Genomic DNA, 23,213 nt, shown 5'->3' on the forward strand with positions numbered 1-23,213 from the left:
TTAATTATTTAAAATATATTAAATGTATATATTCATATAATCTGATACAATTAAAACTAATTTTTATTTTTTTAAGCTATTGTATAGCTTCTTTCGCGGGCCTTGAACGCGGGGACCGAATCCAATCCGAATTCCGAATCCAGAAATTTAGTAACAAAAACCTCACGCTCCCCACTCCGACGGGCGCATAGGTGTGGCTTGTCCCCGAGTGCCACACGTTTTTTTTTTTCAAGTACTGGTCATTTGCTTGCTGACAATGATATTTTATGTATAGATACGTTATATACTCACAATATATCCAAAAAAAATGCTTCATATGCAGTGTCAGGCACACACAAATACAATTTTCATTTTACTTAATTTATTACATTGACAGACTGTATAAGAGAGATGGCTCTAATAAAATGATATAAACAAAAAAGACAAAGATAGTTTGTCACTTCCGCGCAGGTGTAAGCAAAAGTCATAAGAATTCGCCAATTAAATATAAATAAACAAATAGTTGCCATGGTAATTGGCATAGACTAACGACACAGAAGGTTCAATGTTATAGAATATAGATGTTAGGTTTCCTGCACAAGTAAATAAATGTGACAATTTCATTTACTATTTTATGATTATTATGATGTCGTATTACAATGAAAAAAAAAATTTTTTTGAGATATAACTGTATTAAGTATTTATTACTAGCTGTGGTGTTCGTTTTCGGTCATCATCATTTCACCCGATAAACACCCACTGCTGACAACACAAATAAAATTTATGTTCAATAGCTATTTACAGAAAAGCAAATAGCATTTTTCGTCAGTAGCGATAATCTTTTCTTTAATGTTTACGTATATTCAACATCATTTTATTTTTATTTATCATTTTATTATTGCAAACAAACATTTTTGGCATCACGATTTCATTGTATATAATAAATAGCTATATTTGTTAATTATATGCACTGGATGTAAACTGTGGATTTAAATATAAAAATAATCAAGTATTGACCCAAATCGAAATTAATAAAATAACCGTTCTATTTTCAATAATCGTATCTACATGATAATCTTTGAACACAGTGTACGCTAGCTTTGTCACACTAGTGATTGAAGCAATGTTTTATCCCTTTCATTATTTCAATACACGTGTCAAGCAAGTGTCATTCATAAAGAATTGTAAATTGTTATACTGTAATAATTTAATATATTTTGCTGTGATATGATATTCCTTTATCTTTTTTTATTTTTTTGCACGAATACGTGCACTTTCTGAACCCACAGGAAGGCATTTTCGACAACTTTAATGTACTTATCGGCACATGCGCTCACTGGGACCGGTCACAATCTGACTGATTGCATTGGTCCCAATTAGGACCAATTCATGGAATCAGTTTTGGTGCGTTAATGACGTATCTACCTCTTGTTTCTATATATAATATCATTGCTTGCTGATGTAAAACATTCGTACTATCTATAGATATGTAATAAAATATTTAAATCTGAAAAAATACATCTGTAAATGCTGTCGACTACACTTCTGGGTTTGCTTATTTGTCGTGGGCATGTGAATGACTGTTTTTTACCTACGCATGAAAATAAATTCTTATCAATCTGTGTGAAATGAGCCTTTGCCAAATTTATAACAAAAATTGACTGCGTTTGACAGCTGACGCCTGACACAGCAGTGCCAAGGCGATTGATTTTTTCGAAGATGGTAAGTGGAGTTAATAAATGTAAATAAAATGAATATTAAGCCTGAAATGTATATTCTTCCAACGTTTCTTTCTATTTTAGTCCTTCGCCAACAAGATTTCTATGTTATGGGCCCGCCCAGGCGCCGACAATGTCCAGAAAGATGATGTTCCTTGGACACTGCGTTACGCTGGTCGGGGGTTGGGAACAATTGGCAGTTTCAGTACGTATTTTATTTATATTTATATAATGAAACGAAGGAATGCTAAACAATGCAATAAGTGCATTGTTATGACGATGTGAACGTTTCATTTTATTTACTTTCTTTATCTTATCAGTTTGGTATTCAAACCTGATTATTTTTTATTTAATCGTGACCGCCTCTTTAAAATTATATTATTTGCATAGTATTTTAAAAATTATACCGTCTAATTATTTTCTATATACTAGAATTATCTTGACTGTTTCTTTACTTATAACATATGTTTCAATCAAAAGGTTAATTATACTTTTAGTTGTTATTAATTAATTGCGTATATATACCTATTTGTGAGGTAAATCATAATAATTTGTAGGTGAAGTAACCCACTGTCACTTTAAATTATATTGTAAAAATAAAATCAGTTATTTTATCAATGGAAAATATTGAGTACAAAATCATTAATAAAAACAACACAGAGCACATTCAATCTAATCACATAAGTAAAATCCATTTAAAAGTCACTCAAGTGTGTATATCATTAATTGTATTATAAACACTATTGAATAACTAACTTTAGCCTGCAGTTTTACTCTCTTTCATATAAAATATAGCCTAAAAGAAATACAAGTCTGTTCTGTAATAAATCTTCAGGGAAATAAGTCCCTTTAGAATAATTATTTATGTAATAAAAAAATCATTAGTAGGTTAGTTATTAGGTAACAAAGTATATTCCCTGTACAGTGTGAGCATAATACATAATTGATCATATAATTATTATGGTAACAATTAGAAAGTATGAAAGATTAATTTCATGCATCATGTAGTTATACCTATTTAATTTGTTCTTTCTTATTCATGTAGATAAGACTTTATTTTTATTCAAAGTAGTTTGCAAAGATATTATTAGTATCATCTTTATTAACATTTGTCCTTTTTCCTAATTATATTTATGAAATCTCGAGTTTTGCAATTTAAAAAAATGCTGAGTCATTAATCCCAGTCAATGAACAAGATCATAAAAATTGCAATGTTATTAAAAAATTAAATCGATAGCTTGATTTTAAGAAACTAACAATTTTAGTTCTTTACAATGGAGAATTTGTTTTTTTTTCCATGAATTTCCTGACAAATGCAATGTTTTTTATTGATTTTTACTCAACTTGAGCAAGCAAAACTAATTAACCCTTCAAATTTCCAGTTGCAATAGTACTGGGCCTGATAAACTGCACGGGCATCATTGTTTTTCAAGTGACATGCCTCATAGCTGGTATATGGCAGATGCTCGCTGGCTTCATAGTGATTGTGTGTGAGGCGCCTTGCTGCTGTTTCTTCATCGATTATGTGCAAGCGCTGTCCGATAAGATAGAGGGCCGGCCGTATTGGAACAAGGCAGCTTTGTATATTGGGTGAGAATTAATGTTATTAAAACTAGGTACGGTTTTATAAATTTTAGAATAAAGAAATGAGCAGTTTTAGGCTGTGAAATTAAAAGTTAAAACTCTTCTTACTGTTATCTGTTGGTAATTTATTGAAGTGAAACTTCTTTATCGGGGTTGGAAAAAAATTTAGTGTAACATTTTTTCGTTACGCGTGACATTTTTCCGTTACGCGCCATCTTTTTCTTATCCCTACCACGCGTGATTCGACGTATTTCTGTAAAGTTGCATATAGTACATTATTTTTTGAAAAATAAGGTCATAAAGAAGTTTCACTTCTTACGTGTGTACACTAGTACGCGCACACATTTTTTAAAATCAATGAAATTTAGAAATAAACTATCTTGTATTCTTAGATATTATGTTCAAGAATATTATATTTGTGATAATATAAGATGATACAGCATTAATACTTAAGTAAATTTGAATTTTAATGTGGTAATTCCCATGTGCCACTGATATTTTAAATGCGAAAGTAATTTTATACCTCTGTTACGCTTTCGCGCTTAAACCAATGAACCGAAATTGATGAAATTTAGAAAAGAAATTTTTGCCAAGAACACAAAACTTGAGTGTTGAGTTGAGTGAAAAAAGACGTGCGGCACTCGGGGACTGCCGCGGTAAAGCTATTGCATGCTATGCCTTCAAGCCACATCTCCACGCCCGTCGGAGTGGGGAGCGTGAGGTTTTTCGTTACGCAATTTCTGGATTCGGTCCCCGCGATAGAAGCTATGCAATAGCTTAATAGGGTATGGAAAAAATTATGGCTTTGATAGCGTAAAGTGTATGTGAACGACTAAATTCGTAAAACTAGTTTTATATACTTTAATATAGGTATATATTTTCTCTCTACTAAAAATAATTTCTCAATCATTGTAAATTCTTCAATTTGCTTTACATTGGAATTATATTTAAAGATTCTCATTAATTTATCATATTAATATAGCTCATAATTTTTAGGGTATGTATTATAGACTATAGATATAGAATATATTGCTACGGTATCATTTTATAACTAAATATTGAATTTAATAAATTATTATATGAATTAAGAATAGTATGTTATACAAATATTGTCATAGTTTATAGAGATAAGATAAATGAAGTGAATTAAAAAGTCCATTAACTAAATGTATATTTTAACCTTGAATGACAAAGCAAGAAAACCACTAGATTGTATGATGTGACTCATATATGTTTTATTTATGTCGAATATTTATTTCTATATTTAAAATGAACTCGACGACGCCCCCGACATTTTTCATATTATGTGAGATTAAATGTCTAGTATGTATCAAATTAATTCATCCAATTAAAAACAGTTCATACAAAAGAGTTATCTGGAGAAACGGAAAGATAAATAGACAAATAACAATTGAAAGTTCTTGAATAGCTATGATGAAAGATTGATGTACATACATTTTAATTTTTAATTTTATTGATGTATAGGTGTAGACTATTAAATGAATTTTAATATCTTCAGTATCATATAAAACGTAAATGGAAACATTAAAAAGTAATTTTCGATATGTGACGACATTGCAATAAAATTTCGTCATAAATATTTGGATGGTGGGTAGTTGTGAAATTAGGTAAACGAGGCAGTACACACACGTGTTAGGTAAACGAGGCTGTACAGTGTACACACACAATGTATCTTTTTATAACGAGAAAAGAAATTACTTTGTACTGGTGTGTGCAGTACACCGTTTTCCTTTGTTCCTTTTGTATAAATATATTTTTAAATTAAAATAACTATAGTTATCAGTTGTTTTGAGATATAATCTATATACATATTTAATGTACAAGCTTGCTTTCTGAACAACTAGATGGCATTAAATGCAATGTCCAGCTGGATACCTATATTTATGTTTAATTTAAAAAGATTTAAGTCCTTTAAATTAAAACTATTTTTCGCCTTTCCAGATTATCATTGCCACCATTTTTTCTCTGTTTCCTGAGTCTCAGTACATGGTTCGGCAGTGGATTGATATTCGCAACGGGCATCGTGTACGGAATGATGGCGCTAGGCAAAAAGTGAGTAATTCGTTACATCAATATAGCACTTGTCCCTTAGGAAATAAGGTTCATAATGGGTTGAATGCTTTATACAGTTGTGGTACATTTTATGTTGGAGGATGTATGTGTTAAATGTTTCTTTTCAAAGATTATTCAAGTCACAATCGTTTTGTTGGTATGAATTATTAACAGTGTGTTAGCTTTGCTTTAATGTTGTTTATCTAAACAAATAATAATAAAATATATGTTTGTGAAACTAATACTTACGACACACATATTTGTGTGATGTTTTTTTATGTGTGTTTTTAATTATCTAATGATTTAACATTGAAAAAGTGGGGTAACAATATAATGACGGCTGATTTTAATTAATTACTTATTGATAAAATTTATTGAAAGGTTGTAATGCAATTTTCACGTAGGTAAATTCTTATGAATTTGTCTTTATAAAATTCGATGGATCTATCAGTGAACCTGATTTCGATTTGTAACTGCAAATGTAACGAAAATTGGAAGAATCCGTTATTTTATATTACTTCGAACTTTTATAAACCCTTGCATTAAAAAAAATATTGGTTGTCTGTAAAGTTGGTTTACTGACGATAGTTGAACGTGACAACGTCCGATTGTACTTCTTTGTCGCTCGTTCCGCGCTCTCGCTTGCACTTCAAGCCTTACATGGAACGCCTCAGAGCGAGGTAACGCCGCATGAGTCATGTTTTTTCGTGCGTGCAACCGGCTCTATCGAATTATAAGACGTTGTCACGTCAAAAACAAACCAAACAGTCATGATCTGCCGATAGCAGCAAAAACTGCTAAAAATCTTAGTAATGCAATTTGAAATTTCACAATCAAAAAGAGCTCAACAAGGCAAAATTTAATAATCAAGAAAATCTTCAAAAATGTTTAATTTGTACAAACTAATAACTTAACTCGGTAATTAAATTTTAAATTACTAAACCAAGAAATGCTAACATAACTTAATAATGTTTCACTTAGACAAAAAATATGCGGTAATAAGCTACAAATTACACTTCAAAAATGCCAAATTAGCTAAAAATTACGCAAAAATAATACCAATTTTTTTTTTAAATTACACTAAACGACTGTCAAACTAGCTAAAAATACATTAAAAATACCAAATTAGCTAAAAATGACACTCAAAGAATACCAATTTACAAAAAATTTAAAAAAATGTCTATAAATAACACAATGCCGAATTATATTGTTACCCTTGGTGGGCGGTCTAACATTGCGTGCGGGTAGGGGCTCGCGGGACGACATGGCCGCGATGGCGGGCGGCACCACGCCCCCGGGCGCGCCGCCGCAGGACCACAGCGTCACGCTCATGGAGGACCCTGACGTGTGGCGTCCTAACTAAGGCAATACGAGTTTGGGGCACGGTGGAATGGGGGTTGGATGATAAATGGTGTAGAGTGTGATCTAATTGAGAATAGGAATGATGGTCTTTGTCAAACGTTGTTTGAAAAGAGTTCAAATACAAAGATTGTTGCTTAACATAGATTATTATGAATTCGTTTGAATTAACAACAATCTGTCGTCGAATCGATCTTATTCTTAGTTGGATCGCAAAGTATATCACCTTTTCTGGACGTTCGCGTAGTCTAAATCTTGATTTTAGACTTTTATGAATAAAGAGAAGTTTCTTATTTATCTTCATTCCACCTTTATTGATATAACCCCACTGCTATGCTTTGCACGATATTTTCTTGTTTTTGGGTGATTTTGCTTGGCACGATTTATTTTCAATAACCAGTGTTACTTTTACATGATTGTATTTTAGTCTTTAGTCGATGTTCTTCTTTATAGTTTTCCTTAAAGCTATTTATTTTTCATTGCAAGTAAAAGCTACTAGCTCATTGATGTCGGTGTTTAGTTATTCGAAGGCACTTGCTAGAAATATAGCGACGGTAATAAATTGTGGCCCTTTCAGCACTTTTCATTTATGCTTCGCAATGAATAGACTTACGGATTGCATTTATTTTGTTGTTGCTTAGTTTAAATTAAATCTGTTGCCTTTAGAGCGTCTATTGAAGAAATGAGGACATCAGCGGCAACGTTAGAGGCCGGTGGTTTCCAGCCCACGACGGCGCCGCGAGCTAACCTCGTCACCAACGAACAACCATTCAGTTTCTCAGGACCCCCTCTCAACAATTGACCTGAAAATAGATTAAAGTGACTTTACATACGTCCTACATTGTGAAATCACTGCGCTACCCACAATAATAACACATTAGTCATTAACATATACGAGGAACAAATGTGAACCTTATACAGATCCTTGCGGTACACCAAAAATGTTATGAATACTGTGGTGAAATAACTGTTTAAATTTTTTCCGTTTTAGTATCGTGTGCTCAAGTTAGTTAGATTGTTAGATTTCTGAAGCGTATATTTTTGAAAGTTAACTTCGTAAATAACTGTATTTGATTACATATAGTAAATTGTGAAAGCAATCGTGACTGGACGTGAACAGAAAAAGGCTATAATGCATTTAAGGTGTAGCATAAGCACTTTAAATATAAGTCTTGCGTGGTTTGCGGGTGAAATTTGAATGTTTGTTCCATCGATTTCCAATATAATATGTCCTCCATAAAAATAGCATATTTCACTGGCGTGAAAACACAAACTTTGAACGTAAATATAAGTGTGAACAATACGTCAGTGCGAAGCCAAACGAAGCAACTTTCTTTGCTTAGACATAAGAATTTTGAACTATTTAATATCGAATGCATAATTTTGGAAAATATTGACCAAATAATTTCCAAAATTATGCATTCGATATTCTTGTATTCAAGGAAAATCTTGTATTCAAGTCGACGATCTTGGACCAATCTTCATCAACATCTCTTTGAAGCAATTGTTGTCGCTTTATGAATGTCTTGTTAATAAACCACGTAAAGTTATTTCTAGATTTAACGATCTCTCACAAAATAAGACTTATTTCGATTGATACGAAAATAGGTCTAAATTGAAACGCGAAAAAAGACTGCAGAAACCGAAAGATTAGTCATAATTATGCTGGCTATATGGTTTTGTCTCACTTGCACGTTACACATTATCGCGCACGACATTGTTGCGAGTGGGATAGAACTATACCAGCCAACATTTTCAAATCGATTCTTAAATGATTCGGACTATTCAAGAGAAGTCTTTTACGTCGTTAAATTCTTATAATATATCTTCGCGTCATTCTTTGCGTCTACATTAAAGTACTTATGACGTATAAAATAACTATATCACTTTGTTAAAGGTTGACAAATGCAGTAGATAGATAAATTGTTATTCGTAGGTAATTATTTCATTTCCCGTTAGATATTTGTTTGTGATATGTTACAGCTTATGAGTGTTTGTACGTAGTTTAGTTCATGTTGAATTAGAACATATCTATCGTTATTTATAAGTTGATTCGATACATAAATATATATAGCATGGATCAAGAAGCATAGATCTAATACACTGGAGATTTCAGTATGAACATTAACTTGTAACAAGAAAATATGACCTTGAATGACGCCTGTATGTTTTTTATCCCTTTCACACCCACTTGCCAAGTTAGGTGTGAAAGGGATAAAAAACATACAGGCGTCATTCAAGGTTATATTTTCTTGTTACAAGTTAATGTTCATACTGAAATCTCCAGTGTATTATATATAAGCTTCTTGAGCATGGATAATAAAGATTAATACATACATGTGCACGATTCCAGTGGTCTACGCCCTCTAGTGTAGCATACAAACAGATGATGTCTTATCCATAGGCCTTTTTTAGATAATAAATAGTTCGTCACTCTGTAGTCATTAATACAAATAGGGTAATATTTTTGTGTGCGTGACCCTTTTGTATTACCTTTATATCACTTTTCTAATTTTCTCTATACCCCTCCCCATTTAATCTGTTTAAACAATGAAGAAGATTTGATATTATATATTACCTGCTAGCTTTGTTCGTAGATAGATATAAGTTCACAGAAGTCGAAACAATTCCTCTTATGTCATATTTAATAAAATTTAAAAAAATTTACAGGTTGGCCCTTAATAAAAAAATGTTGTGTGGTTTTATGAAACCAAGGTAAAAGTGAAACTGTTCGAACGGTTCCAAACACTGCTTTGTGTAGCGCATGTCGCGTCACGGTCGGCTGCCGAGTAGGTATACCTACTCGGCAGCCGCGATACTCGCGACATGCGCTACACAGACCAAAAAGTTTGAGACGATGTAATAAAAGTTTCAATTTAAAATGAAAATGATAAAATTTCAGTCCTTAGAATAAGCTGACATATAGTTCATAAGGATTTTATTTTATAGTATTTATGTTATACGAATTATTATTATAATGTTGTATACATTCCAAATTCCAATAGGGTCTCATTTACATACGTCCTTATGCAAATTAATTATAATTATTTTTTAATGGTCCCACGGCTGTAAAACTTTGATAGAAACATGTGTCAATTCATGCTATCTGCCCTTGAATGTTCGAATTAAGCATAATCAAGTGTGATTTGAAATGTACCTTTTATGGCGTGACTGTCATTTTTTTGTAGCTGATTTGCCGTGCCATCGCCGCAAGTGGTGTTGAATTTTTGATCATTATTGTTTTTATAATTTTAAGCACTTACATTAAATAATGCGTATATAGGATCATACTAATAAACTTTTATAACCTATACCTTTTCATTTTTGTTTTAACTCAATGTGAGACAGAAAGTGTTGATAATTATAATCAGTGTAACGCAGCTATATAAAGTTTATAAGTGAAGGAAATAAACATAGATTAAATGTATTATTAAGTGTAACGGGAAAAATTAGAACAATTTTTAAAAAGCATGGATATTTATTGTTAATTTTTTTAATTAAAAATTTAAGACGACTAAAGTAGACCCTAGTCTCATAATTATATTTTATCATTTGCTCATCTAAATTGAATTTATTTGAATATTTTGTTCGAAAAATTGTATCAACATACAAATGTATTTTATGTTTAAAATATGTTAATTATCTATAATTTTGCTTCCACAGACAATCTGCTTGTGCTCCTTATTATTTTACGTTAAAATATGGCAACTAATTATTATGTTAAACTCAATGTTCTTCCTTATTCAAAAGCGAATCATTATTTTATTACATTGTAAGTGTAAATTATTCCCTCTTTCGTTTGTATATAATTTTATGAATATAAAGCACTAAGTATAGATTATAATTTGTTGTTAAGATTAGCGAAACTGATATATGTTGATGTATGAGGCAACATTGTTACCAGAATGGTCTTCAAAAAGAAAATATATGTCATTTACGGTTTCGCAGCGTATATGCTTTGTTGGTATTGAGCTTTGTTCGAAAAATATCCCCTATAAATAAATATAAATTACTATGAATTATGTAAAAGATTTCGTAAAATATTGTGTAAATAAATAAGTTAATCTGGATCAATGTTTCATCATTTTGTAGGTATAATCGTATTTAAATCACAGTGTGACGTCATTTAAAGACTCTGGAGTTAAAAAAAGTAAACACATATTGATTTATTATGATTTTCTTATTTATTTACATAAACAAAATATACTGATTATTTTATTTTGAATAATATTTTATTGAGGCTTTTTACATATCTTGACACAGTTATATGAAATCATAAACATTATTTACAAAACATATTTATCAATGAAATAGTATTATATTATTGTACATAGAAATTAATATGAAATTTATAATAACTTAAATCTTTACTTCTATGGCAGATAGACAGGTCCAATAATTAATAACAAAAAAAGATTTCATTGTATTTAAAACAGATTTTTATTAGAGTCCAGTTTAACAACAAACTCTCTGATAAATTATCTTTTAAGGGCTGATTTTTCAATCCTTGGTTAAAACTTATTCATCGAATAACGTATTAAACTACCATTTATGAAAGGTATTGTAATTGTCCGTATATTTTTAACCGACTTCAAAAAAAAGGCGGAATCAATTCGGCCGGTATGTTGTTCTTTTTTTTTTATGTATGTACACCGATTACTCCGTGGTTTCTGAACCGATTTACGTGATTCTTTTTTTGTTCGATGCAGGATGGTGTCGAATTGGTCCCATAAAAATTTTATTCGGATAGGCCCAGTAGTTTTTATTTTATGAGCATTTTTGTCTGTATTTGTAAATGTTGCAAGTGCAAGTTTGAAGTCGGTTGTTTTTAACGCAGTTATTGACTTGTGACAGTATACAGGAGACATTTTAATAATATAGTGTAATACTTTATTGGACAGGTAAGTTTTATCCAAGGATTGAAAAATCGGCCCTAAATCTACTGTAAATTCTTATTATATTTGTTACTAGCGATCCGCCCCGGCTTCGCCCGTGGTACCTACATGTTTACGTTTTTTTTCATAAGAGCCATCCTCGTACTTCAAGGAATAGATTCCGCAGCGCACGCGATGACAGAATTTTTATTACAACATAGGCTATATTGCATATTTTTAATACATAATGTGTACAACATCCATCAGGGCCTTACCAACCAGTCATATTGACTGGTTGAAGATACTCCCTTATTTGATGGAGGAATCTCATCCTCCTTCTACTAGCAAATTTGTTTACAGTTCACCGTAATCTCTATAAATAAAAATGAATCCCCATTTCCCTTGGTCACAACATCACACGTGAACGGCTGGACCGATTTTGATAATTATTTTTTTATAATATTCTTTGATTTACGATGATGGTTCTTACGGGAAGAAAATGAAAACATGTACCACAGGCGAAGCCGGGGCGGACCGCTAGTACGCTATAATTTTTGGAGCTGTCTAATCTATGCTAATAAAAAGAAAATCTTGAATATAGTATGTAGTAACAAGTTGAAGTTATATGTATGTTTGAGTATGTTATAGTTGTAGAAGTGGTTACTGCATTGTTCTTGTCATATATTACTGTTAGGACAGCATATCTGTAATAAATGTGTGTATATTGCATTTTTCTTGTATTATTTGTACATCCCTGCCATAAACAAAATGTTTTTATCACAGCTATGATTTGTGAGGTGTTTCTTGAAAATGCTTTTTATAGAAAACTAGCTTTCCGCCCGCGTTTTCAAAGAAAAACCCGTTCCTGTAGGCTTTCCGGGATAAAACCTATCCTATGTCCTTTCTCGGGTATCAAAATATGTATCTCTATACCAAATTTCATGCAAATTGGTTCAGTAGTTAAGGCGTGATTGAGTAACAGATAGACAGACAGAGTTACTTTCGCATTTATAATATTAGTATGGATAGTAAATGTTCGATCACAGGAGTTGAAACAAGGAATGAAGTAAAAAAAAATAATATTATGCATTTGCTCATCTGGAGTAAAATCTTGTAATAGTATCAGTATCCAGAGATAATTATATATTCATAAATAAAAGAGGAAATAAAAGCATAGATCTAAAATATGGAATTTAATTACTTAATTTATTAAAATAATAACAAAAAACTTAAAAACATAGCTAAATCTATATAGATACATACTCATGAATTCTATACATCGATAAATAATACAAAGAGAGATTTAAGTAGAACTAATACATTGTTATAATAATGTATATCTACTTTCTTCCTTTTGCATAATGTTCAATTAATGAGTATCTTTACATAATTATTAGAAAATTGCCATTTAATTATCAAACACTGCCAAATTAGGCGAAATATTTGTCACTTGTGTTTCTATGTCTTCAATTTGAAAATTCCTCCTGTAATAGTACCGTGCCGTTGAATCAAGCACATTTTTTGGTCAGTCTCTAGGCACAAGGTGGGCGGCTTCAAATTGGGCTGTAGCTTACAAGCCTGCTCGGATATGGCTACGAGAATTCCTGCGGAGTCTACATGAGCAGCGCCTCTGGCTGCTAAACACAGGCCTTTATGATCAGCAAATATACACCCAGTCACGTTAGGTGTTGACATTATTTCCTCAACAACTTTGTCCAAGTCCTTTTCCATGGTTTAATTTGTTAAGTTCTTAACGCTTACAAATAATTCACCCAATTAATTAATGAGACAAACTCAAAAACACAATTTAAAATAATGTTTATTTGATTTGTCACCATTGTCACTTGTCAAGTTGACAAGTTGTCAAATTCAGATGCTAGCCATAAATATTGTTTTCATATTTTCCAATGAATGGATCTTGTGAATGGATAGATTCCTGTGAAAAGATCAAATTATAGTCAAGCCAGTTTAATAGGCAAAATTTGATATTCAATTTTATCAATTTTATCTTCGAAGAGAGGAGAAAGTGAATTATGTGGAATTAATCGATACGGACTTTAAACATTAATTATTGTCTTCTTCTTCTTCTTCTTCTTTTTCAAATGGCAACTCCCGATCCCAGTGAGGACGGATTCTGCCAATGTCAAGTTTTGAACGGATGGTCAGTTTAAGTTAATGCTTATGTTAAGCGTGCTCTGTGCTGAGGAAAAATCACGGTTGAGATGATTTACTTTTTATTTACTGAAAGACTTCTTACATGGAGCTGTATAACCTGACAAAGAACAAATATTAGTTATAGACAACACAACACATCACAAAAGCATAACATAAAATAGGTATAGGTAGTCAGTGGAAGTTCAAAATTTTAGATTGTTAAAATTGATAAATTTTGATAGGATATTCACAAATGAGGTAGGGACAAGGCAAAGTAAACACTTAAAATTAGTAGGGAGGGGAACATCTGGGGGAAGGATATCCAGAAGTGAGATACGGAGCTTAGGGCAAACAAAGAATAAATGGACATAACTTCCTTCGTCTATACCACACTCACAGAGAGAATGGTCACGAACATGAATTTTAAATAAATGATTAGGAGTGGTATTGTGACCCAAACGGAGGCGGCAAATGGTGGAAACAGTAGGCTTGTCTATATTAGGGAAACGGAAGAACCAGGGCTTACGTGGAATTGAGGGTTGGATATCTCTATAAAATTTCCCTTTGGATGAATTTTTCCACTGACTGTTCCATGTATGATCCAAGCGATCCTTAGAAAGAGAAGAGAGATCGTGGGCATAATTAGAGTAATGCTCCAGAGTACCATGTTGAATGGCAGATTTAGCCAGAACGTCAGCTTTCTCATTGCCTACAATACCAGAATGGCTTGGAATATGTACTAAATCTACCTGAAGCCCTTTTCTGAAGCAGTTGTAAAGTGCGGATTTTATTAGAAAGATGATAGGAAATTTAGACTTTGAGCGGAAAGGGTTAGAAGTAATAGTCTGAAGACAGCTGAGGGAGTCCGAAAAAATAACTGAATTTTGGAGATTATGAGAGTCGATAAAATTGAGAGCTTCCAAGATAGCTGTGGCTTCACCAGTAAAAACAGAAGAGAGAGGGGGACATTTAAATTGTAAAATAGTGTTAGAGTTATGGTGCCATACAGCAACCCCTACAGCAAGATGTTTTGACACTTTTGAGGCATCCGTAAAAAAAAGATTATAACCACGCCAGTAGGAAGAAACCAGACAGTTAAAAGCAACATTAGAATCTGGAGCATATTTTTGAATACCAGAACTCATATTAATGTTGGGGTTAAAAACTAGTGCATGAAACGGAGTTGAATATAAAGGATGGATACTAAATTGGGATGTTGGATCCGGAAGGCGGTTAAATTTGATGAGACTTTTAAGTAGGCAAGGAAAATCAGATGGACGACGGAGGTTATTTAGAGTAAGTATTTGAAGTAGATTTCGAATTTTAGGAAGAAGGGGATGAGAGGATAATTGTATAAGCCGAAAGAAATACTTGTCTGACAGATATTGACGGCGGAGATATAAAGGAGGGTCTACACATTCTACCTGAAGGGCATTGACTGGGGTAGACTTCATGGCACCTATAATGAGTCGTAGACACTTGTATTGTATTCTGTCCAATTTTATTAAAGCTGTTTTATTGCAAGGTTCTAAGATGAACGACGCATAATCCAAATGGCTACGGATTATAGCATTATAAACTAGTTTTTGACAATATGGATGTGATCCCCACCAAACACCAGCTAGGGAGCGTAAAACATTAATACCCTTTTCGCACTTCTGAGAAATGTAGTTAGTGTGAGCCATACCATTCAGCTTTTGGTCAAGCACCACCCCTAGAAATTTAATCTTGTTGACTACAGGGATTGAGGAGTTTTCTAGTAATATTACCGGCTGTGGGATCAAGCGTTTTTTCGTGAACACAACTACATTGCTTTTGCTGGGCGATAGTGACAAGCCATGATCGTTCATCCAATTTTCCAAATAAGATAAGGCGCTGTTAAGTCGAAAGGTAATCACATCCATATTCTCTGACGAAGTATACAATGCTATATCGTCCGCATACTGCAGAACGCTACAATACGATGGAATGGCTTTATCCAAATCCCAGGTGTATATAGAATACAATAATGGACTCAAAACGGAACCTTGAGGGAGGCCTTTAAATACATGTCTAGTAGGTGTGTCTTTAGAACAGCGTACTTGTATCGTCCTCAACATTAATAAGTTGAAGATGAAATGTATCATCCTCTCAGGCAAACTCAGCTGTAACATTTTCTGTCTGAGCACTGGAAGAAGAACATTATCGTACGCTGAAACTACATCCAGAAATACGCCAACCAAATACTGTTTATTGTGAAAAGAGGAACGAATGTCAGTTGTTAAAATACTAAGACTGTCTAATACACTCAAACCTTTCCTAAAGCCATATTGGGAACTAGCTAGGAGGCCCCTGTTCTCGACCAGCCATTCTAGACGATTTTTAATAAGGTGTTCGGTGATTTTGGCTAAGGTAGAAGACAGGGCGATTGGTCTATAGGAATTGGGGTTAAGGGGATCCTTGCCGGGTTTGGGGATAGGAATAATAAGCTGGGATTTCCAAGAGTCCGGAATAATGGCATGTAAAAAGAAAATGTTAATTAAATTTAGAAAAAAAGATTTTGTTTGATCGCCTGACTTGCAAAGAAAAGAATATGGTATACCATCAACCCCAGGGGATGAGTCTTTTAAGCCATCAAGAACCGTAACAAGTTCTTGCAAGGTGAATGGGCAATCCATACTGTCGTATGATACTAAATTATGGGGAGGACAAGGAAAATGATCAGAAGAGGGGACAAATGGAGGGGATAGTTTGTCAATGAAATCATCAAGCCAAACGTCTGAGTTGTTGGATACTCTATTTTTATCACATAGAGCTCCACGGAAACGGCGAATACTATTCCACATTAATGATGGCGGGGTTTTTGGAGATAAGCTCTCACAGAAACGGATCCAACCCTGTTTCTTTTTTTTTGATAGCACCCGTTTAGTTCGTGCTGCAATTTTCTTATAATTAATAAAGTTCTCATAAGACATACTGGAATCATATCTTAGCTCGGCTTCTTTACGGTCCTTAACTATGGCAGTACACTCATGGTCCCACCAGGGAGGGGATAGCTTCTTAAAAGACAGAGTTGAATAAGTTTTCAATGGGAAAGATTCGGTAGCAGTAGTCTCGAGACAGTTAACAAAAAGAGAATAAGATTCCAAACAATTCTCAGGTGAAGCATTTGGGAGATTACTTATTTTGGTATCAAGGGAGTTGGCAAATTTCTCCCAGTCGGCATTGCCTAACTTAAATTTGAGCAAAGGTGGGAAAGCTCTAGTGGGAACATGGACTGTGCGTGAGCAGGAGATGAGGATTGGAAAATGGTCGCTCCCATGAGTAGAGGAAAGCGTAGAACAAGAAAAGGAAGGAGCTAAGACAGAAGAGCAAATTGTTAAGTCCACTACAGTATTAGGATTTTGTAATGGGGAGACTCTACGGGTAGGAAGGCAATCGTTAATAATACACATATTCAGATCTTCAAAGAGGTCAACCAAAAGATATCCAAAGGAGTCGCAAATGTACGAGCCCCAAGAAGTATGGTGGCCATTAAAGTCACCCATAATAATAACAGGGGGAGGAAGAGAGGAGATGATTAAGGAAAGCTCTGGAATAAAACTAGGATGGGGATGAGGAACATAAACGGATAAGACTGATATATTAGCAGCTCTAGCTGCAACTGCATTAAAGTTACAGCCATGATGGGGAAGTGGAATTTGTGAAAAGGGAATACTGTTATTCAAGAGCAGAGCACAGCCAGCATAACCATCAGCTCTGTCGTCTCTAAGACAGGAATAGCCCGGAACCCTAAACCGAGAACCGGGCATTAACCATGTCTCTGAGATAGCAAGAACCAAAGGTTTATGATTGGTTATTAATTCAAAAATCTCGTGCTTCTTGGGACGGATACTCTGGGCGTTCCATTGCAGAAACACTAGATCCATAATTGAGGATTGATGAGAAACGGGATAATCTTTCGGCAACGTTGGACGGTAACTGGTGGGGATAAGAAAGTAAAGTCTCTATAAAAGATAAACACATATTAAGTAGATGTTCATCAAAAGGAAGTGAAGAGCCCGTATTAGGGAGAGCACAACCATTAGAAAGGGAGGAGGGAGGTTCACGAATGATAGAATGATGTGCATCCTTATCATAAGACTTACCCAGAGGAGCTCGGGAACGGGGGGTCTTAGTGACTGTTTTTCTGTATGAAACATTAGGTGTTGATTGGATAGGAGGATTAAATTGGGAAGACGGGAGGCTTTGGGAATGTATAGATAAAGGATTCTGTATCTGAATATTCTCAGCATAGGATCTACGAGCTGACGGGATGACTCTAGAAGCCTCCTCAAAAGATATCCCTTCAGATGCCATTAACTGCTTAATGGCCTTTTGCCTAGCTTGTTCGGGGCATTTCCTATCAGTGGCATAATGCTTACCAGTACAATGGAGGCATGTTGCATCAGACTCTAAAATTGGACAAGAGTCGCCCAAATGGGCCTGTGAGCATTTGAAACAACGTTCCTTAGAGCGACATTGGTCGCGTACATGTCCAAACCGACAGCATTTATAACATTGAATTGTGGGGTATTGGTACACTTCTACTGGCATGGAGTTGTAAAGGCAGTATATTCTTTCTGGACGAACTTGGCCTTGAAAGGTCAAAACAACGGTTTGAGATGGTGACCATGAAGTAACACCATCTATTCTAATTTTTTTATTAAGCCGTCTGGCTTTCAATATTTTGCCTCTTCCACCTGGGAAATCCACATGGCTGATAAATTCTTCCATAGACCACTCCGTAGGGACACCTTTGACAATGCCCATACGAGTGATGTGAAAAGTTGGAATGGAGGCTTGGTAATTTGAATCTTTAAGATGGGGGAAATTTATAAAATTATTTGCGTCACAAGCGGTATTGAATTCTACAGAAATTTTATTACGTCCAATAGCTTTAACTCCATCCTTGGCTATGTTAGCTACACGATTGTTGTAAAGGAAAGATCCAAATTTGATCGGTCTGATGGTTAAACCCGCCGCAGGATCGGCCTCTGTACGGGACACATAGACAATAAAGGGACCACTGTCATTGTCGGAATATGTAATGGGATTAGATAAAATGGGATCCACATATGAACTTTGAGACGATGCGATCGCGTAGTTGTTAATTGTAACATGTCTTTTAGGGGGGATCATATCTGTATCAGCAACGGATGGCTCTGACCGTTGTCTCTTATTACTTGTATGCTCCGCTTCCATCACCTCACCCTGGATGTCAGGAGGTTTACCAGGGTCGGGAGGATCAGGATTCATGATGGGTGAGGAAAGTTAGTAAATAAACGCTTACCCCAATATATATATATAGAGACAATCACAAATTTGGTTATCACTACCAGTTTACACTAAAAAAGAGTGTTCTCAACAAGTTAATTAACAAAAATCTCAATGGCACGTGTTTTCTCCGACACAACAAAGATCCTTCCTGTCTCCGAGTTTATTGTTGATCAAATTCAAAATGGCATATGTCTTAATTATTGTCAATCGAACTCGAAACACATGTCAATTTTAAAATTCATAAATTTAATGAGCAAATTAGACAAGTATCTACTTAATTAAAAAAACGCAACGCATTTATTAATTTAAGGTTATTTTTATTTACATATTGTAATCAATGCATTTGATTCTAGATGTCAGATTTCGATTTTTAGAGTAACGTCTCTGGTATAAAAGAAAAAAAATTGGTTGTTTGTAAAGTAGGTTTACGATCGAGATGTTTACGTGATAACATAATGCAGTGGCAGCGCTCGAGATGAGACGGGAGATCGGTCCGTCTCTCTCTCGTTATACCTGCGATCGCGCTCGTGAGGTTTTGGTGTGACACAAGTTTCTGAACATGTCACCCGACTAAAACGATTTTAAAGACGTTATCACGTCAAAAAGGTTTATTGACACAAAATTGTAGCGACGTCAGTTCTTTAAATCAGAAATTGTTTATTATGTTTAGAATGGTTTATCAATTAAATCAAATCTTTAAATTACGTCTTGTATCAGTCATTATTATTATAATTAATATGTAATCGTAATTGAAAAAAGTTAAGCTTTGAAGTTCTAACAAAACGAAATACAACAACGTAACCTAGTAACGGTGACATATTATTCTATGTCGCCGTTACTAGGTTACGTTGTTGAATTTTGTCAAACGTTCAAATGTTGCCTATTAAAATGGCTCTACTATAATAGGTAAATTATGATTAACAATTGATTATTTTAATAATCATTATATTGTTTAGACTTTAGAACTTAAATAATATGTAGGTACCTATTATAAACAAAAAAAATCTAAAATGTCAAGAACGACATCATTCTATTCCGTTTTATTCCAAACACAAAAGATTAAATTTATCTCAAACCGTCAATAGTACCTTGTATATTTTTATATTTGTTTTATATGCGTAGAATATTGCAAGAATTTAAAAGTACAACAACGTTTTGTAAAAAAAGACATCTGAAGGTTTAATAGCGCTTATATTTACATAATAATTACAATTAACCATCTATAGAATGTAGTTAGCAATGCTATATTCTAATGCGTATAAAATAATTATTGTCAACGAAGTATAATGTCTAAAGAGTAAGGACAAACCTTTTATATGTACATCTATGGTGTACACAGTAAGTAGTAGCACAGACTAATAATAATATACTACGTATACAAGTAGTAGGTAGTTTTCCTACCATAAAATGAACTATACCTATTATTAATTTAAAACTATTACCTATGCTATTACTAACCAAACAAATCAAATATCTTTTTATGAAATATTTAAGTAAATATGTATTTAAAAAAGAGTTGAGTATCATTATTATTCGTAGATAAATTCTTATGTTAGCTAAAGACCTAAGATCTTATAAGATACAAAATAAGATTGTAGAGATCTCATTGAAGAATTGATTGATTCAAGAAGTTGTAAAAATGTAAATCTGATATTGAAAGTCAAAATTTTATCAAAAATAAATAAAACATCGATGACGCGTCATTGAAAGGACACTGCATGAGCCATGCAGTATTACAAGATGTTTCACCATGCACGTTAATCCTCTCTCGCAAGCCGCAAGTCAGTGACCGGAACCAGTTAGGAATCGAATATCGATATAAAATAAAAAGCTTATTTGATACAATAATCATAAGATTATGATGATGGAGTTTTTGATTTATTATTTATTAGGAACTTTAGTATTTATATTCTTTTACGAAGTCTTCAAGTTTATGAAGAAAAAAGGTATTGGAGCGAAGATTTGTAATTTTGGTATGTATAAAAATGTATTTATAATAAGTAGGTATTTATAATATTTGCAATATAGCTCTATATTATAAAATAAACAATTTTTATTGATTTGGACTTAAATCAATTTATAATAATGAATTATGAAACTACATAAGTAGGTACCTAGTTGTTAAGAACTAATATACGAATATATAGAGCAAGTTTAACGATTTTATTTGATTTTTGAATTTGCATACAATAGGAATTATTAATTGCATGTTATGACGTCGCGTTTTTTTACACGCTTTATATTAGCTTCACCTGTATGTTTGTATGTTTGTAACCGACTTCTTTGGGCGCGATTTTGACCCACTAACAGGACGGCCAGATTTCGTTCAAACTTTGTACCTAGATTTATTGAGGACCGATGACAATACACTAATTTGATAAAATTTTCTATTTTTTAGTTCGGTTTTCTATAAAAAGCGTGTTTTTTAGTTTTTTTAAACTAACTATTTTATTTTAATTAATATTATTAAAATTTTGCAGCGAAACCAAATCAAAGGAAGGAAATAGTGATAACATTTGAAGAAAATGGCGGGAAGGGAATAGAAAGTACAACCAATGACGTCATTGCATAAGAAAACGAAAATGGGTTGTGTTATAAATATATGTTACCAATACGTTATAAATAAAAATTTTACATAGTTTTTGTTCTTTTAATACGAGTTTTAACTTCAAGAAATTTAATTTAATTCTGTAGTCATAAATATTGAAGACTGAGGATGTAGAGGCTGTATGAATAATGAATATGATACCTAGGTACTTTCTGAATCGAGGAAATGATTGAGTATATAATTATATACGTTACAGACAATACACAGCTTGTTGTTGATATTTACATTTAAAACCTTCAAAAAATAAAAAAGTATTCACTACTGTAGTACCTATGCGTTTCATTGCCAACATTGTATTGGCTAAAATTGACTTTAAAAACGTGTTATTTTAATAAGAACATATTTTTAAAGTATTTTTATATTAATTTTATGGATAAATTTGTTTATTACAGAATATAAAGTGATAAATTTTAATGCATTAACTTAACTTATAAATAAAATGCTTACGTGCGATAGATACGTTGTACACGCTCCAAAATAGAAATAATAAAGTCAGGTAATTGCCTGACTCGTGTAGGCGAGCAAACGCCGGGAGTGAAAAAGTGCGGCTTATAAAGTAGGTACTTGTCGTTTTAAATAAACCTTATAAAATAAAACAATTATTTTATTTTGGATTTCTATAAATATTTAAGAGTTAAACCTACTCGCATAAACAGGATATTTTTTAATAATATTGTTATCGTATTTTTGAATAGAAATAACGTGTTATGTAAATAAAAATAAATAAAACTTTCAAATTATTTAAATTTGTTGTGAACAAGAATATCCAATTTTGAGTTTATCCTTGTGCTGATATCTATCTTATAATCATTAATATATCTTTATAAATGAAAGAAGAATGTAGCGTTAGTTTTATACACAACATAACTCAAGAACGGCTGAACGAATTTTAATTATTTTTCGTTTGATTTGTCTCCACTATAATTAGCAAAATAACTAGGTGGTAATATTATGTTGAGATGGATAAGATACCGGGATATCTAGGTACTTAAAAAAATATGTACTCAGGTACCTAGAGTCGTTCCGTTCTGATACATGATAAAAAAATCTGGAAGATCATTACGCTGCTGATATTATCTATGTTCTTCATACTTCATAGTGTGTATGATGTGTGTTCATAGAAGTTCAGAGAACAGAAAAATATTAAATTAAATTATGTATTAGTAATTTATAATCTTAGGAATTCAGGCAAAATAATATTACTAGAAATTTGCTTTAAAACGTTAAAGGCGCAAGAAATTTGTTTGACGACGCGACAGAGCCGCGGGTGTTTGTTGGTATTCTACCACGACCAAAGAAACGCATCTTATGGCCGCATTCATTGATATATACATATGGAGACGACACCGCCTACATCACTTATGTTCCGCTCAACATACGCCATATGGCGTAACTGTACGCTCATTTTTTATTTATTTTAAAGTGAAACGCATCAAATATGCCTTCGTGTGTGTTAAGATATTGCAAATAATACGGAAAAGTGCAAAGGAATAACTTTCATCGGTAAGTACCTAACTAGATAATATTTTTAATACTTAGAGCAAAAAAATGGCGCACAGATTTTGT

General features: G+C 33.1%; 3 protein-coding genes and 1 long non-coding RNA gene across 5 annotated transcripts; 2 read left to right on the forward strand and 2 right to left on the reverse strand.

Annotated features, from left to right (window-relative positions):
• Window positions 1-1,535: 1,535 nt before the first annotated feature.
• On the forward strand, window positions 1,536-11,007 carry fwe (calcium channel flower). Of its 2 annotated transcripts, XM_090116567.1 has the most exons (6): window positions 1,536-1,701; window positions 1,782-1,902; window positions 3,080-3,287; window positions 5,244-5,354; window positions 6,603-6,718; window positions 7,380-7,517. In XM_090116567.1, exons 1-5 carry the CDS (start codon window positions 1,699-1,701, stop codon window positions 6,715-6,717), a joined length of 558 nt encoding a protein of 185 aa, XP_089972693.1. In that variant the 5' UTR covers window positions 1,536-1,698; the 3' UTR covers window position 6,718; window positions 7,380-7,517. The 2 variants fall into 2 exon arrangements, with proteins under 2 accessions (XP_089972693.1, XP_089972686.1); XM_090116560.1 differs by lacking the exon at window positions 6,603-6,718 and having other exon boundaries at window positions 7,380-11,007.
• Window positions 11,008-12,765: 1,758 nt separating this feature from the next.
• On the reverse strand, window positions 12,766-13,431 carry Lamtor5 (Late endosomal/lysosomal adaptor, MAPK and MTOR activator 5). The gene has a single exon (XM_090116573.1). The coding sequence runs from the start codon at window positions 13,316-13,318 to the stop codon at window positions 13,046-13,048; it is 273 nt and encodes a 90-aa protein (XP_089972699.1). The 5' UTR covers window positions 13,319-13,431; the 3' UTR covers window positions 12,766-13,045.
• A 4,153-nt stretch (window positions 13,432-17,584) lies between these two features.
• LOC149910758 (uncharacterized) lies at window positions 17,585-19,057 on the reverse strand. Its single transcript, XM_090108826.1, has 2 exons — window positions 17,869-19,057; window positions 17,585-17,727 (listed from the first exon to the last, which is right to left on the reverse strand). Exons 1-2 carry the CDS (start codon window positions 19,016-19,018, stop codon window positions 17,585-17,587), a joined length of 1,293 nt encoding a protein of 430 aa, XP_089964952.1. The 5' UTR covers window positions 19,019-19,057.
• A 1,532-nt stretch (window positions 19,058-20,589) lies between these two features.
• Window positions 20,590-21,678, forward strand: LOC149910759 (uncharacterized). The gene is made up of 2 exons (XR_016457461.1): window positions 20,590-21,012; window positions 21,520-21,678. It is a non-coding gene; the product is annotated as an uncharacterized LOC149910759 (long non-coding RNA).
• The last annotated feature ends 1,535 nt before the right edge of the window (window positions 21,679-23,213 follow it).

The sequence above is a fragment of the Colias eurytheme genome, chromosome 2, assembly GCF_061535395.1.
Source record: "Colias eurytheme isolate Ceu_HAF_F1 chromosome 2, ilColEury1 Martin Lab GWU primary, whole genome shotgun sequence".
Taxonomy (NCBI): Eukaryota; Metazoa; Arthropoda; class Insecta; order Lepidoptera; family Pieridae; genus Colias; species Colias eurytheme.

Coding starts and splice junctions, on each gene's coding strand:
- fwe (XM_090116560.1), top strand. Junction 1,903..3,079: donor GGGAACAATTGGCAGTTTCA/GTACGTATTTTA, acceptor TCAAATTTCCAG/TTGCAATAGTACTGGGCCTG. Junction 3,288..5,243: donor AAGGCAGCTTTGTATATTGG/GTGAGAATTAAT, acceptor TCGCCTTTCCAG/ATTATCATTGCCACCATTTT.
- Lamtor5 (XM_090116573.1), bottom strand. CDS start 13,318: ATGGAAAAGGACTTGGACAAAGTTGTTGAGGAAATAATGTCAACACCT.
- LOC149910758 (XM_090108826.1), bottom strand. CDS start 19,018: ATGAATCCTGATCCTCCCGACCCTGGTAAACCTCCTGACATCCAGGGT. Junction 17,728..17,868: donor CCGTTCCCGAGCTCCTCTGG/GTAAGTCTTATG, acceptor TATCTTTTATAG/AGACTTTACTTTCTTATCCC.